The following is an 18,315-nucleotide window of genomic DNA, read 5'->3' on the forward strand; positions in this document are numbered from 1 at the left end:
GTTTTCATGCTTTCTCTGTGCCTGTGCAGGTTCAGGACAGACAAAAGACCAGCTTTTCCATCATTTCCAGTCTTTGTGTTAAGTTAAGCTACTCAGGTGTTGATGGTAGCTTAATATTTACAATACAGACATGAACTTGGTATGGATCACTTCACCTAACAACCAAGATGGGAAAAAAAAACCCAAAACAAAAAAAGGGTGTCCTTTTACTCATATTGTTTCATGCTTTGAATGTCCATGCAGAAAATCCTTTTATCCCTGTCCTACATGTTGAGACAATGTCCCACATTGTGATTCACTTTAACTGAACAATTGTGAACACCTGACTCTCTCTAGAAGCATGTGGTCGAAAACGAGATGTGCTGATTGATAGTGTGGAAGATGATTACCAGAGTTTGATCTGTCAAAGCTCTACATAAAGGGATCAGTGCTAACAGTGGTTAGCACTGTTGCTATCACTGCTGCCTCACAGGAACGAGGTCCTCGGTTCAAATCTGCCATGTGGAAGGGGCCTCTCTGTGTGGAGTTTACAAGTTCTCCCCCTAGCAGCATGGGTTCACTCCAGCCTCCTCCCACAGTCCAAAAACATTCAGTTAGTGGGGCTAAGTTAATTGCTGATTCTAAAACATCTGTCTGTGTGTTAAGCCTGTGGCAGACTGGGCTCCAGGACAGCTGGGATAGGCTTCAGGTCCCTGTGACCCTGAACTGTATAAGTGGAAGATAATGGATGGATGGAATATAGGAGTGTACAAAGACTTGAGACTATACATACTTTAGCTCATATGTGCTTATTGCAATCAGATAAATTACAGCATATTCGTTTTCCCTATACTTAAACTCTAACCTGTATAACTTTTGTGAGATTTTAGCCAAACATTTATCAAAATTTCAGACTACACACACCACTCCATTATGGCACAACCACACTCTTTGACCCTCATCTTGTTTATTGGGCTCTGGCCTCCCTGCTCACATATGGGCTGTGTTTGCCATTACAGTTGCAGCTCATTTCATGAATGCACTCCCAGGCAGTGCACACAACAAAGGAGGCCAGCTCTTCCTCATAAGCCAAAAGATGTGTAGTGTGTAATGCAGAGTATCATTCATCATCGTCTACACGCTTCCCTGCCCCCTCTCTCTCACACACACAAACACACACACACGCACACACACACACACAAACATGGCGGCCTCTGTTTCACCGCTACGCTCCTCCTTCAGGATTTGTAGCCCTTTAACGTTACACCATCACTGCTGCCGGGCCAAACTGCGGATGCACAGAAAATGCGAGAGTCAAAAGAGACATCTACACGAGTCGGCGACGAGGTAAAACGCAGCACGTCTAAAACAATGCTGGTTTTTCTTTTATTATACGGCATCACTTTGCGCAGGGCTGAACGACGCTTCAGGTCCGGCGAAGGCGTGCGCAGCGTCACGTGTCGGTGGGTGGTGATTGACAGCCTGTTTCGCCGTTCACGAAACCTGCGAGTGTAGATTACAGTACAAATTGCAACCATATTTAAAGGGACTATTTTTTCAAAAGACATGACAGAGTTACATAACCGGCTCACAGCCTCGCCGGCTGAACACAACGCGCTCTATGTAATGTGGACTGTAGCTGATGGAGAGGGCTGTCACCTATGGTTATACCATATTTAGTATATTTATAGCACATTTAAGAACACATAAAATTGTGGTCCCTAAATCAGACGCCTTAATAAAATCCTCACTGGACACTTGAGAACATCTTGCTATTAGTGAATATGAGCCATCTACTCTAATTCTTCCTGGCACAGATTCAAAAAAGTGTCAAAACAATAAGTAGAGATTTTGCTTCATATTGACCAGAGAGCATCACAGAGTTGCTGCACATCCATGATGCAACACTCCTCATCTCAAAGTTGCATTATTGGACTGAAAGCAGTGACTGTGGAGGCTATCTGGCTATCTGAGCACTGACTCGCTGTCATGTTCAAGAAACCAGTTTGAGATGATTAAAGGGTAGTTACGGATGTACATAGTCAGCAACAATGCTCTGGTTGGCTGTGGTGTTTAAAGAATATTCAGTTGGTGTTAAGAGGGCAAAGTTTGTCAAGGAAATATTCCTCACACCGTTACATCACCGGAAGCATTCTGAACTGTTGAGACGAGGCAGGATGGATGCATGCTTTAGTGTTGTTTATGCCAGGTTCTGACCCTACCATCGACTGTTTTCAGTCTACAGTTGTCCAATTTTGGTGAGCCTGTGTGAATTTCAGCCTCAGTTTCCTCATCTTAGCTACAGGAGAGAAACCGGCTGTGGTCTTATAAGCTTTGTTACTGGAAGTATTCACTCACTTAGCCAAATCACTGAATTCCGGTGTCCCTATCACTTTTGTGGCGACAAGGGTATAAAATGGCAGGTCATGGGTAATAGCTGTCAGTAATACAAATTTAAAACCAAGAATATCCAAAAGTAGATTCTGGTCATCTGGATGTAGCGTTTTCAGTGGGAGAAACATTTCGTCACTCATCCAAGTGAGTTCTTCAGTCTCAGCTGACTGCAGGTCAGCTTGAAAAGTGAATTTGTCACTGTTAAATTCATCTTTCATCTTTCCCGCAGTGTATTAGTGCATTAATTCATGTGTTTTCTCTTTATCTTTCCAGGCATGCCGCTGTGGTGATTTCCGGAACAGAGTTAGCTCGTCAGCTGCACAGAGAAATCCAGCGTGATGTGGAAGAGCTGGTAGCTCAGGGCAACATGAGACCACACCTAGGTGTGGTCTTAGTGGGTGACGACCCAGCCAGTCACACCTACGTTAAGAACAAGACCCGCGCAGCCAGCATCCTGGGTCAGATATGAGCAGCACATGCATTCTTAAACGTGTATTCATAAAGTATTTCATGCATATCTAAAAACAATAAATATAACTAAAGTAGCACATATTTTATGCATACACAGATACATATGTTCAGACGCACTTGCTTAAGCAAAAGTAACATACATTTAAAATAATCAAAAATAAAACAATGTGTATTTAAAATAATCATGCAAAAGTACACAACTACATCTTCATGGTTTAGGTATATGTGTTTATGTGTTCTCCAGGTATTTCCAGTGATACAGTGGTGCGGCCCAGCACAGTGTCTCAGGAGGAGCTGCTGGAGCTGATTGACAAGATGAACCGTGACTGGAGGGTCAGTGGCTTATTGGTGCAGCTCCCACTTCCAGGTGAACAAAGGCACCACTGCTCCAGAGGTGTCCTCCATGACATCATGTTAACTGGTCTTTACAGTTGTGGTGATTCTGCTTCTATAGTCGATGGATATTGTGTGCATAAAATTTTATGCGTACAGAATATGTATTGGAGTGATTTCTGGTGACTGTGGGGCCCACATGACTGCAGTGAACTCATTATCATTTTTAAGAAACCAGTTTGAGATTATTTGAACTTTGTGATGTGACACGTAATCCTGCTTGGAAGCAGCAATCAGAAGAGGGGTTCACTGTAGTCATAAAGGGATGGTCAGACTACTCAGGTAGGCTATATAGTGTTTAAACAATGCTCTGCTGATACTAAGGGGCTCATGTCGAGTTCTGACCTTATCATCTGAATGCTGAACAGGCGTACTTAACAAAGTCACTTGTGAGTCTATTATGTTTCAGTTCTTTGTACAGTTCTTCACATGATATACAGTACCTGAGCTTATGTTCTGCTCCCTCTGATTTTAGAGCACATAAATGAGAGAGCAGTATGCAACGCCATCGCTCCAGAGAAGGATGTGGATGGCTTCCATATTGTGAACATCGGTAAGCTGTGCCTGGACCAGAGATCCATGGTGCCAGCCACTCCTGCAGCTGTCTGGGAGATCATCAAAAGAGCAGGTATGCCTCCCAGTATTCTCCAAAGCATTTACTCAACTTAATATCTATAAATGTTTGTCATGGCTATTTTTAGCCTTGCCATTCGCTCTGTTTTTTGAACCTACGATGGCATGATCCCTAAATTTGAACTGAATGTTCAGTTCCAAAGAATGTAAAGTTAACTCTAGAAGCAATAGCAGAAGTAGGTATTACATGTCCATTTCTATGCATCTCAGATCCACTAGGTGGCGCCTAATATCCTTTCTTCCATCTAAATCTAAATTTCATCTGTTCTTTGACTTTCATTAGTTTTAACATGAAATAAAAGTATAATGTTTCAGTTTTCTGAAAAAGTGTGAAAGTTATTTGAAGTAATGTGTGTAAAACTTTATATTTAACAGATGTTGTTATTAAAACATTATTTGAATAAAATAGTAGGACGTTAGTTCTTAAAATAAAACTATTCTTACTGTGATGTGAGAACAGTGTCTAGAATGGCAAGAAACCCCTTGGTTATCATACCAAAGGAGTGGAGGATTGAGGTGCGGCTAAGCCTTGGCTGCCTTTGAGGTTAGTTCAGTTGTCGTAGGAATGCTTAAGGGTTTTATATCATCATGAAATCAGCTTATCGGCTGTGACAGAACTTTTGGAATCCTCCATCCCACATAGTGCTGAAGCAGATATCTCTTTATAGATTACATTGAGAGCTGAAGGATGAAGGGTTTGGCGTAACTCACTTGTCTGTCTGAATGACTGGAATGTTTCAAACTCTAAGTTATGGAAATACACAATTCTGATGAACTTGAACACTATACACTATGTGTATATAATTATTTGAGCTTGGTTTTGGTTTCAAAGGTAAAAATGGTCCGAGAGAAGTGTGATTGAATTCTTTAAGCCTTGTAACAAACCTTTCTGCTGGCTCTATCGACCTAGCTAAGGCAATGCAAGTGAAAACAGATGCAAGTTTTTAATAATTACTGTATTCATAGAAGCTAAAATATTATCCAGTACCCCAAATCACCGGTTTAAAAAGTAATGGCTCCTGTTAAATAGTTATCCATAGAGTCATAAAAAAATAAGGTTTTCACAGGACTCTATGCTGTCATTAAATGTGGCATTGTGCATTTGCCATTATTCCAGAAATCTTGTGGTTTGTTGACAAGTAAGAGGCTTTCTCTTGATAAACATTCCAGACAAGCCAGGTATGTTCACTCTTTTGTTAACTGAAAGGTCATGAACTTTAACATTTAAATAAATGGTAAATGGCCTGCATTTGTATAGCGCTTTTCTAGTCCATAGGACCCCAAAGCGCTTTACACTACATTCAGTCATTCACCCATTCACACACACATTCACACACTGGCGATAGCAAGCTACATTGTAGCCACAGCTGCCCTGGGGCGCACTGACAGGGCAGCACAGTAACTAAAGTCTGTAGAGCCTGAAATGCAGGTCTTGAGTTTTTACAGTTTCTCTGAGCACTGCATGGTCTGACTATGGGGTGAATTTACTGGGATATCCACTCCTGTGAATAATGTGGTATTATACACCTCAATTCTGCTTTTATAGAGGTCATCACACTTGTTGATGAAGTGCATTTGATTAGGTACCTGTTTGCTATTTACCTTCTTAATTCCTATTAAACCAGTGGGGATGCATTTAGTTTATCACAGGACTGCATAGAGTCCTTCAGAAACAAGTCATACAATATCAGAGATGTAAAGCTTGAGTTTTTATATTCTTCTGAAAGGTTTTAGGGATTTCAAGATACATTATCGCAAAATTTGGAGAAGCCTTGAGGTTCCTCTGGAGTTAGTAGTGTTTTTACTTGCCAGCCTTCTGTGCACGTCATTTATGCCCAGTATCTGTTGGATTGTGGAGTTACCAAAAGAGATACTAGATGACACAAAGACCAAGGAAGGAAGGAAAAAATCCCATGAATCTTTTTCTTGTAACTTTTTTGACATCATAGGATGATTCATTGTTGTACTCTTTGGGATATTTTGAAACTCTGGAAGGATTTCAAACTTTATAGACTTATCTGGCTTAATATTCTTCTTCCTTATCACTTCTGAAATTTCTGGTCGTTACCACATATTGTGCTGCTGGTAATTCCTTTTAGGCAACTTCACACTTCTGAAAATTGCTTATATGCCATGGTTTCAGGCCTGGGTGTGTCCAGTCCAGCTGCAGCCGGTTATCAGCTTTTTTTTTGACTACAAGGGCAAAAATCTTTTTTTCTCACATATACTTTGTAATATTAAACACTCTTTCTGCTTCGATACTTAGATTTGTTATTTCAAACTATCACTACACAACAAGCATGCTCAGGTTGACTTTTTAAAAATTGGACAGAATTTGGTATGACATAAAAAACAAATAGAAAACAAGAAGGGTTTAGATCAGGTTTAGCAGCATAATTGGTATTTAATACAAATTTCATCAGCAAATTGTGATATTGGCCTAATTGATGACACCTATGTTAACGTCTTAATAGTTTTTGCTTGACAATTTAGCTTCAGGGAGAGTCAGTTTCTCTCTACTTGAGCAGTACAGTGAATCTAGCATATTTTATCATTTCTCTGTGCAGGTATTGAGACTGTGGGGAAGAATGTCCTTGTTGCTGGTCGCTCCAAAAATGTTGGAATGCCCATTGCAATGTTGCTGCATACTGATCGCCATCATGAGCGTCCTGGAGGTAAGAAAATGCATTTGGATGTCTGTGTGGCTTATCTGCAATCTGAGTCAGCATTGTAATAAGATTGGCGTGCTGCTCTTTGTAGGATTGGTGTTTCACCATTGTGGCTTTCCCTGAGGGATGTTTGATGTTTGAGCTTTTGCCAGGATGTGAGCAATAAATTAAAGCTTTATTGTTTCCTCACCTTTTTAATCAAACAAAAAACTGCTGATGAATGTCCTGCTGAGGAACAAAGAAAAAAATCTGGGAGTGTGAAGGAAAATCACAGGGTGAGACTTTTGGCACTGGAAGACAGATCAGCCCATCAGGGTGCAGGAAGAAGGGATTGGATTTGGAAAGGTATTGCATGTTCAGATGAAGCAACAAGATGTGCTTAACATTTCAAAGTAAAGTGTTATTGCAGGTCAGAACAACACAAATGGGAACATAACTCACTCAAAGCTGCATACCAAAGAAAAATTAGGAGATCAAAACACTGCAGTTGTCCCTAAAGTCATCGCTAAAAGGATAAAACGTTCTTTATTCATCCACATCAAATTAGGTCAGGGGACTGAAATATGCTATACAATTTCTGAAAGTAAATGATTGAGACCCAGTCCATGTTCTTCCAAACTATGTCGTGTGTACATATTGCAAATTGAGAACCATTTTTAAGTTTTTGAAATCAGTAAAAGAACACGCTATTTTGAAATTTGAGTCTTTTAAAAGCTCTTAATGGCTACTACTGACTTTGTAGCTGAAATTGGTTGCACTGTTAAAACATATGAGTTGTAATGAGTTGCTTGGAAACATCTATGCCAGGGTTTTAGTAATGCAGTATGCAAAAACAAACTTAAAGGCAGGTGTTATCTTTTGAAACTGTACATATTTGTTTAACTTTACCTTTTACCTTTAGAATCACTTGGAACTGCACCAGTGCTATTTGTTTATTTAGTTAAACATAAGCATAATCCTAATTAATTTCAGGTATGTTGTGCCATCCTTATGTAAAAAATCTTTTAGTTTTACATTATATTATTATTGTAAAGCCCATAACAGAAAACTGTATTGTTTATTCTATTGGTAGCTGCGTCATCTATTACCAAGTTTTGTCAGTTTATTAATCATCAGTGATTCCTGGATGATGGATGGTATAAATAGTTAATGAGAACTTATAATCTGTAAGAACTTGTTCTTACAGATACTTGGAAATCTTTAAGATTGAACTTATGAACTGGTGCAGCCAGTTCCAGGTCTTCTGAGCCTTACACCCAGATCAAGATTAACACATATTTGTGAGGCACGTGACATGGACAGAAGAAATAGAAAGTTCTTGGTCATAAGACGATATTAAGGAGAGGAGAGGAGAAGAGAGCAAATATCAATGTATCAATAACTATTCATATGTCATAAACTCCAGCTTCCTCCCATGGTTCAAAGACAATTGGTCAGTGGGGTTTGGTTAACTGGTGAATCTAAATTGCTCGTAGGTGTGAATGTGAACGGTTGTCTGTCTCTATGAGTTACGCTTGTGTTTCTGTTTGTCAATCCGATCAATGAGTCTGGGTTTTGCGGTTGCGAGGAGAACGGTACTTGTCTGACTGCTTTGTGGTGTGGGATTGTTTTTCAGGAGTTGGGCTTGGCCACTTAGTTTCAGTGAAACGCTTTATCGTTTTGTGGGAACAGTTTCCGGATGGCTCTTTCCTGTTCCAGCATAACTGCGCACCAGTGCACAAATCAAGGCCCAGAAAGACATAGATGAGCGAGTTCGATGTGGAAGAACTTGAATGGCCTTCAGAAAGTCCAGACCTTAACCTGATAGAAGACCTTTGGGCTGAATTAGAGCAGAGACCCCAAAGTTGTCCTTCAAAATCAGTGTCTAGAAGCATAAATGTGCAAAAATGTACATGCACATACCTTCAGGTAACGTCAGGAATTTATAAATCATTTCAAAGAGTCAAAAAGAAGCGTGGAGAGGCTCAGAATCTAAGGTATTTGAGTTCCATTGGAACGTTTGCACAGTGTGGGATGACTTGAGTTTCCCTGTCTTACCTGAAACACAAAGAATCTTTTAAAGCATTGTCACAAGGAGGAAGAGACACATCCGGCGCAAAAAGAAACTGATAGATACCACATGGATGCCTTAAGTTGTGGTAAAACACTCCCAACCAAATATTGAGTGCATAAATGTACAGATTTTTCAGAGGTTGGACATTTTTGTATTGAAAATGTTTTTTTAATGATCTTATTTTAATGTTCTAACTATTCTGATAATGCCAGATACTGGATTTCTGATGTTGAAGAGCTATAAGCCATAGTCAATAAAATTATAACAAAAAAAGATTAATATATTTCACTTTCGAAGTAATGAATATCTGATAAATGAGAAAAAAAATTTTCTGAATCAAATTACAAGACTTCAAAAAGACTAAATCTGGTCAATGATCTACCAGAACTTTTTCTGTAACTTTAAAAATGTATTTCTTACAATTTAAGTCAGATTTCTTTCAGCAGCTTTTTGTTTACCATGTAGAAATACAGTTAAATATGTAATTTCTTTACACTGTCAGAAAGGGGAGTTTCACTGGCCTGAAACACTTAAGATCAAAGTCGGCTATATGTGGCCCACGATGTAAGATGAGTTTTACGCTCCTCTTGTACTTGTTATTTCAGGTGTATGGATTTTATCAGAACGTGACACTAAGGTGGACTACCTAGTTCTTGAAAACTAAGTTTGCAAAGAATGGCAACTGAATGTGTGCTTTGTAACTGGATATTAAACTGCAAATATACAATAAGGTTAAAAACAAACTTTCCTATTTTAAAAATCTTCAGTCCCCAGTAAGTGGTTTTTTTTTTATTCCAAAGGGAAGTTGAATAACCACATAGTTCATAGGTTTATTTCCCACAACACGAGTTGTACAGCTTCACACACATTTCTTCTGGTATGCGATATGCAGGTTTGCTGTGCTGTGACTTGCCTTTTCTTCCCTCTCGTTCTTATCTTCGCAGAATACCTCCGTGGATTACAGCAACAATACTGGTCCTAATACAGTTATGACTTTGCAAGTTGCTCTGACACACCTAAACGGAGATTAAAGTTACTATCACGCATGCTGCATTTCCTCATTGTGTAATGTCTGACTTAGGGTGTCCTTCCCCCACCACTGTCTCATTTTTTTTGTAAAGCTGTAAGAGAACAACAGGTCTCACAGTAATGAAGCAGAAAGAAGAGAATATTTACACTTTAAATGTATAAAAACACTGCTTAGCAGAATCAATATTCTTCATTCCCACAGGAGAACCTTAATTGAATTAATTAATTGAAGGTTAGGTTTTGGCCACATTAACTGTTTGCTGATTATTAACATTAGCACTAATACCCCCCAAAATGCACCACCTGTCAGTACCTGAAGAATGATAGACTGGGTAATAACTTGAAATATTCATATTGAGTAAAAGAAATCTTGCTTCTGGCACTTTGAGCATGTAGAGACACCAGCTTTAGAACAGTTTAAAGGAACGTCATTGACAGGATAACCTTCACTATCAGCATTTTTAGAAGTATTGAAAGATGTCCTTTCATGGTTAATTTGCCATGTTTTGGCTAAGTAAGTTTTTATACATATTTTTAAAACCCTGATGTGGCATTTTATTCATATACATTGAATGTAGCAGGTGATGTAGGTGATAGATATCTCCGAGACCAAGAAGTGTAAACCAAGAAGTGGTGGATTAACCACAACATGTCCTTTTTCCTCTTAGGTGATGCCACAGTGACCATTACCCACAGATGTACTCCAAAGGAAAGGCTCAAAGAGCTAACCCGCCTGGCTGACATCATTATTGCAGCAGCAGGTAAACGTATCAGGACCACAGTAAAACATATCTGTCAGTTTTTTCCACAACTAAAGAACTACCGAAGTGACATATGTCATACCCAACAAAACGTCTTTCAAATGAATGGAGTGACACATGCAAACTAGTTCAGGCAGGTGGTTTGGGTTGTCCTGCATCTTGCATTCATGACAACCCTCACTTTCGTCACGTAATTCGTCGCCATTTACTTCATTCAATTTAAGCTGAAAAATTTCCAGTGTTACCCTGTGTTGTGTCACTGACACTGCTGCCATGCATCACTGGCTGTTATTTCATCACCAGCGTCTAGCTGTTGGCTCCAATGTAATGTTTATGAGCTGCTGCTGTAATAAATCAACAGTTTCTGGTGTCAGTTGTCATACTAACTGTATTAAGTATTGCAAAACGATTCATAGGATTTAACATCACATCAACTGGCTGTACGGTTACAACCAACCATCACTGTCATAATTTGCTAATCTGCCAAGGCATTTCTCAGTCAGTGTTTTGGTTGAATAATGTCACTGTTTTTGAAAAATTGACATCAGTGATGTCATTTTTGTCCAAACAAGAGTCAAAACTAGGAACTTGGGATCACCTGATTTTCCTCAAACAATTAGTACATTTTCACTCATTATTCAAGTTGTGCTATTCGTTATTTTGCGACCGTGGCTCAGGGGTTGGGAAGCGTATCTGTAACCGGAAGGTCGCCGGTTCGATCCCGGGGCTCTCTGTCCTGGTCGTTGTGTCCTTGGGAAAGACACTTTACCCTACTTGCCTACTGGTGTTGGCCAGAGGGGCCGATGGCGCGATATGGCAGCCTCGCTTCGGTCAGTCTGCCCCAGGGCAGCTGTGGCTACAACCGTAGCTTGCCTCCACCAGTGTGTGAATGTGAGAGTGAATGAATAGTGGCATTGTAAAGCGCTTTGGGTGCCTTGAAAAGCGCTATATAAATCCAATCCATTATTATTATTATTATTAAAAAATGTTCAGCGTGTACTGCAAAGAAATGTATCTGCAGTCATGTGAAAATTAAAGATTTATAGGATTTGCAATCCTGTGAGAAACTAAGTATGCCCATAGTGCTTCCACAGGAATTAGTACTAATCACTTGCTCATCATCAAGTGTGATCAGCTCTGTAAAAGCAGAATTGATGGGTGTAATAACAGTGCCGCAATCGTCACAGGAGTCCATGTCCCAGTAAATTCACCCCAAGTTCAGACCATGCACAAAAGAAACTGCAAAACACTACAGAGCTACACCTCAGACTCTGCAGGTCTCAGTTAGCATGTCAAATGTCATTGTTGTACAATTAGAAAAAGACTGAACAAGCATGGTTTGTTTGGAAGGGTTGCCAGTAGGAAGGCTCTTCTCCCTGAAATGAACATGGCTGCACAGCTTAGGTTTGCAAATCTGAATCTGAACAAACCAAAAGGTTTCTGGAACAATGTCCTTTGGACAGATGAGACTAAACTGGAGATGTTTGGACATAATCCACAGCAGAAAATTTAAAGAAAACCTAATTAGCACAACACCTCATATCAGGTAGAGGTCTGATGATTTTGGTTTGTTTTGCAGCAAAATGACCTGGGCACATTATAGTCCTTGAGATGACCGTGAACTTTCTATACCAAAGTATTCTAGGGTGTATGAAACCATCTGGCTGACCGCTAAAGCTTTGCCCAAACTGGGTATTACAATAAGACAGTGATCCCAAGCACAGCAGCATATCTACAACTGACTGAAAATGAAAATAATCAAGGTGTTGTGTGTGAATGGTAGTTAGAAAGCACTTCAAAGCATAGAAGACATTGCCTTTATGAATGGGTGAATGTGGCTTGTCGTAAAGAGTGCTTTGAGTAATCAGGGAGAGTAGAAAAGTGCTATATGAGAATCAGTCCATTTATCAACTAAAGCAATGTTGTACATAAGAGTGGGACAAAATTCTGACACAACAATGTGAGAGACTGAGAGTCATTCAGAAATAATGACTTCAAGTTACTGCTACTGATTGTAGTTCTACGAGCTACTGAATCATGAGGTGTACTCACAGAACTGCAGAGAGTTCTATGAAAACTTTCCTTTTCACATACTGTACGTCGGCTTTTACTTACTTACCTAATCTGTAATAGGCTACTTGTTTGTATGCAGTCATTATTATACTGAACTAGGGTATCATTTGTTTTTGCTTTAGAGAAACTGGATTAACCCATTTTAAAAGAAGAGTTTAAAATATATTGAGAGCAAACATCCATATTTTGTGAATTTTCTTGTTAACCCTAGTTTTTTGGATAGAAAACCCTACATTAAGAAAAGCAGTGCCAGTTATATGGCATTACTAAAGAGGTTCTACCCTCCAGTGTGCATTCCTTTCCGTCAGTTTCAGATTACTTTTCCTGTGTTGGAACAGGTGTACGTAGATTTATGTTGGCTGATTATGCAAAAAGGAGGAGATGTTGTGAAAAGTGCTCACCAGCCCTTACTTGAAGCGAGCTTCTTGGAATCAAAATAATAAAAGGCGACATTTCCGCCTGTTACTCTACCCCATCTGTAGGCATTGATTAAAACTTTCTGGAAGAACAGTAGTGCTTTGTTTGTTTTTTGCGTGCTGGAACGTGCAGCCATTAATCAATACAGGGCTGTAATATTAGATGAAAGATTCTTTATTAACGCAATGCAGCGATGGGTGCCATGTCTTACTCTGTTTGTCATAAATGGGCTTTTTCCTGATGAGTCACACCTCAATTTCTTTTCATGCTGCAAATGCTTGGTTTTGATTTTGAAGTACTAACTGCATGTACATCATCTCTTTCAGCTGTCTTTGTGTCTTTTGGGAAACGGCACGTGTTTTGGTTGTGTTAAAAGCAAAACGTATGCTGAGGGATTAACTGGTTGTGTAATCTGTAGTAATTGCAGTTAATAGGCTTGGCATTTAGTTTTGTTATACCCTGTCTTGGAAGTTTTATGCTGGCTTTATATGAGCAGTTCTAGTTTAGCTAGACAAACCTGTTATTTAATTATTTAATTATCCAACTGAATTTGGGGCCCATTATCAATTAACAATAATAAATGTGTGAGGAGATCAAATTGATTGTTATCAAATATGATGTGATGATTATTTGAATATTTGTGTTTTAATTCAGTTTTAATGTCCATGGTCCACCCGACAAAAGAACAATCAACTGTGATTCCAAAGATTTTTTTTAGATTTCATGAATAATTGATCTGTTATTGAGTTCAGTACTTCCCCTAACACAAGAATAGGATTTAAAAAAACATTTTAAAGCATTTAAAGAAAACGTTTCAAAGTAGTTCTCGTTTGTCACCATAACCTTGGTTTCTTTACGTAGGTGTTCCTGAGCTGATCACAGCAGATATGGTGAAAGAAGGTGCAGCAGTCATTGATGTGGGTATAAATCGCATCAAGGATCCAAACACAGGAAAACTTCGGCTCATTGGTGATGTGGACTTTGAGGGTAAATGAAAAAGAAGTTAACTGTGTCACAGTTTCTTCTATACTGCTGACATTCTGAAAACAATGTATACCTGTCTGTCGACTTTATTTTTCTTGGGAAACTGTCTCCAAGTCAATTGTTGTGGCATGTTGTAGGAGTGAAGGAGAGAGCAGGTTTCATCACACCTGTCCCCGGAGGGGTGGGTCCAATGACGGTCGCCATGCTGATGAAGAACACTGTGACTGCTGCCAGAAACGCACTGATGCATTAAACACACACACACACACACCTACACCTAGACACACACACACGTGCACAAACAGTATAAAGATATTTATTTTAACAAGGGCAGACATCATGCAGACATGCAGATATAGATGCATACATTTATATAGGCACCCGCACAGGCAGACCTCCTGCCAAACATCTAACACAGTTTTATTTGAACATCTGTGAACTCAAGACTCAATACCTGCTGGGAAATCTACTTGATATGTATTGCGTTTATAATATTTATTTATTCATTTATTTATTAAGTTATTTATTTCAGCTTTCAATTTTTAAGAATTTATATTAATATTTTTTCTACTGATGTAAGTTTGGTTCATTTTGAGCATAATGAAATAAAAACATTTCAGTTCCAAAGTTTTTTTCTATTTAGTTTTTTCATGATTTCCAAAAGTATTTTGTTGTGTGTTTGTTCTGCTTTTGAGTGTAGTGAGACAGTAAAGCTCAACCATGATTAAGGGTTATGCATCTTAAACATTAGGCTGCTGATTCCTGATCTAACAGACAGCTTTTCATTTCCTTATCGCATCCTCTGCAATGCCTCAAATCCAAAAATAGGGAAGTTCTGAAAAATGAATGTAACCAGTGAAAAGATTCCCCAAAGACATTTCATCTTTTGATCATCATAATAATTAGATAATTAATATATAGATTTCTGTATGGCTATCCATTTTCCTAATGATGGCACTGCTCCACTGTCTTAAGGCTAGAGGCAGGCCATCTTGGACTACTTGTCAGTTTTGCCCCTTCCTGATTTCTCAGTTTTTTTTCTCTCCATATTTGTCACACTTACATGTATCAGATGTTAACACGAATTTTAATAATAGTCAAAGATAACTCATGTAAATAAAAATTACATTTTAAAATGATAACTTCATTTATTAAATAAGAAAAAAGCTATTTAAAGCTACCCGGCCCTGTGTAAACACATCTTCAGCTAATTCTGGACTCTATGGCGGATAATTTATATTTGAAAATGATATCTCATGCTCCCTGAGTCACTCTTATAATTTGAGCTAGATGAAGCAGCATTGCATCTAGAAATGTGCCTGTACTATAAAAGAAGAAAAGAAAATCTACTGATGGAAAAGCCTGGTGATTGAGTATGTTCAGGCAGCCGCCTGACCTCAATATTTGGGAACGTAATATAGGTAGCTGTGGGACAGTAAAATATAATGGTGGCTCCACACCAGTTTGCAATGCAATCCCCAAAGGATTTGTGTTTTCTCCCAAAAATGAAGCGGTTGTTCGGTTGTCAGGTGAAAGTGTAAACCATATCACTTTGGAGCCACCTCCTTAAGGTGATAGTGAAAAACAAAAAGCAAAAAAACAAACAAAAACAGTAAACACATAATTGAAGAGTTCATCTAGAAATGCTTGGCCCCCTATCAAATTTTTTGATAAAACTTTTAATTACATCTAATTCTAATGTGCTGTAACCTGTCTCTAACTAATTCTCTCTTCACGTGTTAAGAGGCCAAAGAAAAATAAAGCTTCCATTGTGATCACGCCAATGAAAAAAGAGAGGATTTCCCAACCACCGCTGTCAGTGAAGCAACTTTACTGGACTGTGAAACTGATTGAAAGTCACCCAGCCAGTGTTCTTCAGAAGCACTTGCCTCTGGGGATATCGTGCCTCCCCCATAGGCTTTGTCTCTGCATGCCTATGAAGTAAATGACTTGATTCAAGTCGAGTATCAAAAGGAAATACTTTTCATTTTTCAAAAGAAAAAAAGCCTTCAGTGTTTTGATTGGCTGTGCAAATCTGGATAAATAAGCTCAGCGCAGACCTGTTGGTCACACCTGTGCAGGCAGAAGGAGCTGAACACATCACATCACCAAAGGACAACATGGTCACACAAAGACAGACGTACCTGGAGAAACGTAAGTTTCCAGTTTGTTCTGTGATAGAGCCATGAAGCAAGAAAAAAAAAAACCTTTTAAAATAAAACTTTCATAAAGCTTGACCTAGGTATTTTTTTTTTAATGTATAAATGATAATAGTAAAGGAAGAAACTTGTTAGGAAAACTGAAAAATGCATAGAGTAAAAATAAATCATCTATATATTTAATATTTAATATATTTTCTACATTATTTTCTTTTTTTCTTTTACAGCGTTTCTGCCGGCAGTGACGGTGCTGGTGCTTTTGGCTGCAGCAGGACATTCTGCAGTGGTGAATGATAATCTCCAGACCAAAGCACCGCCTCTGTCAAACTCATCTCTGACCACTCAGTTTAGCAACAGTGAGTGTTTTAAGTTTGAGTTTTGTGACGGTGTAGAAACACATGGCATTACAGTGCTTTATCCCTGACATATATGAAATCTACAGAGCCCCAAATGTCCCCAGTGACGTCACGATATATGCTTGTTAAGTTGTGGGCACAAGGTTTAAGGTCTTATAACTGAAGCTTATCTGAAGACCGGTGTCAAATAATGCCGCCTGTTAATCAAGGAATTAATAATAAGAATGAATAATTAAAGTCATATATTTCTGTTAAATTTTTGTTTATGTTGATTGTTTTATTCTCCCTCTCTGCAGGTAGCATGGAGTTGCCTCAAGTCCTACCTTTACACAAGCCATGTAGAAGCGAACATGCTTCTTATTGTGTAAACGGTGGCAAGTGCATGTATCCGCAAGACAGTGACAAACCTTCTTGCATGTAAGTTCTGCAGTATCAGACAGTATCCACAGTAGATTTAGTTAATAATGATCTGTATGAAATTCTTCTACGTGTTTGTTCATGTTCACTTTTGGAATGCGCTCACATATTTTCTCTGATCTGCAGCTGCGAACCCTCGTACAGCGGGCCACGCTGCATGTTTGTGGAACCAATTCGTGGTGTTACTTTGCTTGATGTAGAGCAAGTCATTGGCATTATTTTCGGGGTGTTCATACTCATCATATTTTTGACGATCGCATTTTACTTCTTTGTCTACAAGAGGTGAGTATCCACAGGTTTTCGCGGTGTAATAAAGTATGCAGGAATAGTGGCAGTTCCATTTCTGATGTTGTTTTTGTGTTTCTGTTTTCAGGTGTACAGAATCGACGGTGCCAATAAAATATGCACCTGCTAAGACCTCGGTGTGAACTCTGCAGCTCACATTTGCTCATGCACCACCATCTTCAACATTTCCCCTTTCAAGAAAAGACAAACCACAGCATTTCATGAGAGTGAATCATTTGCAAGTCTACAAAACAAATAATATAATATATAAAAAGAAAAAAAATCCCTTTGACAACATTTAAATGGAAACACTTGACTGTTACAAGAGGTTATTAACAAGGAAAGAGCAAGCTCTATCAAATCTAACGTTATTTTTTTAACGATTGTTTTATTTTCATGTAAAGAATAAGAATGAAAAATTGTATATATTTATTGCAAAATTATGTTAAGTAAATTATTATAAATTATTATTTTCTTGTATTTAAAGTTTATTTTTTAATTAATTACAAAAGATATTTGTGTTATTTGAATTTCACTTTTTGCTACAGCCTTTTTACAATAAATATATTTTTGCTTTGATAATTGTGCGTGCCAAATATTTGACAGGAGATACTCCATTACCATTTTGATAAGGTAAAGAAGAATTTTTAAAACTGCGTAATTCCTGTTTGAGTTTCACTTATTAAGCTTTTGAAACGATAATGCTCACTGATCCCCAGACAAACTGTAAATGAGCCATTTATTAAGCCTAAAAAGGCTGCCCAAAGTCTAATTAAACAACAGGTTAACTTGTAACACGATGCTGTGAAAGGCTAAACATGCTTGAACGGCATATTTAGCCATGAAATATGACGATAAACTGGTCCCATTCTTAAACGGAGTAAATAAGCCCAAAGTACAGTAAAGGGTATAAGAAAAGTTCGGTAATTTTAATTAGCAGTGATTAAAGCTGAGATTAATATACGAGAACAGAAAAAAGAACATGAAGAATAAAACTATATTTGGACTGCATAGCTAATAAATGCTCAAACAGGCGACCTGGCCTGGACTTCTGCCAAATCAGTGTACCACCTAACTCCTTTACTCCAGATAATATATCTGCAATATATTTATAATGCAGCCTTCACATATGTATCCAGTTACCTATGCCATGTACGCTATATAATAGCCCTATCCCGGTCATGTTACAGAACAATTTTCCACTCACGCAAATAAGCTTTTATCGGTTTGGACGTTTCATAG

At 38.5% G+C, this 18,315-nt stretch overlaps 2 protein-coding genes across 2 annotated transcripts; both read left to right on the forward strand.

Moving 5' to 3' along the window:
• Nucleotides 1-1,183: 1,183 nt before the first annotated feature.
• mthfd2l (methylenetetrahydrofolate dehydrogenase (NADP+ dependent) 2 like) lies at nucleotides 1,184-14,451 on the forward strand. The gene is made up of 8 exons (XM_085427032.1): nucleotides 1,184-1,326; nucleotides 2,647-2,831; nucleotides 3,089-3,211; nucleotides 3,713-3,865; nucleotides 6,438-6,545; nucleotides 10,290-10,382; nucleotides 13,734-13,859; nucleotides 13,994-14,451. Exons 1-8 carry the CDS (start codon nucleotides 1,184-1,186, stop codon nucleotides 14,107-14,109), a joined length of 1,047 nt encoding a protein of 348 aa, XP_085283158.1. The 3' UTR covers nucleotides 14,110-14,451.
• Nucleotides 14,452-15,852: 1,401 nt separating this feature from the next.
• Nucleotides 15,853-17,543, forward strand: epgn (epithelial mitogen homolog (mouse)). Its single transcript, XM_085427033.1, has 5 exons — nucleotides 15,853-16,010; nucleotides 16,243-16,371; nucleotides 16,668-16,788; nucleotides 16,915-17,070; nucleotides 17,162-17,543. Exons 1-5 carry the CDS (start codon nucleotides 15,977-15,979, stop codon nucleotides 17,214-17,216), a joined length of 495 nt encoding a protein of 164 aa, XP_085283159.1. The 5' UTR covers nucleotides 15,853-15,976; the 3' UTR covers nucleotides 17,217-17,543.
• Nucleotides 17,544-18,315: the final 772 nt, after the last annotated feature.

The sequence above is a fragment of the Rhamphochromis longiceps genome, linkage group LG12 (assembly GCF_057381845.1).
Source record: "Rhamphochromis longiceps isolate RC_006_pf linkage group LG12, R_longiceps_female_GT1.1, whole genome shotgun sequence".
NCBI classification, from domain to species: domain Eukaryota; kingdom Metazoa; phylum Chordata; class Actinopteri; order Cichliformes; family Cichlidae; genus Rhamphochromis; species Rhamphochromis longiceps.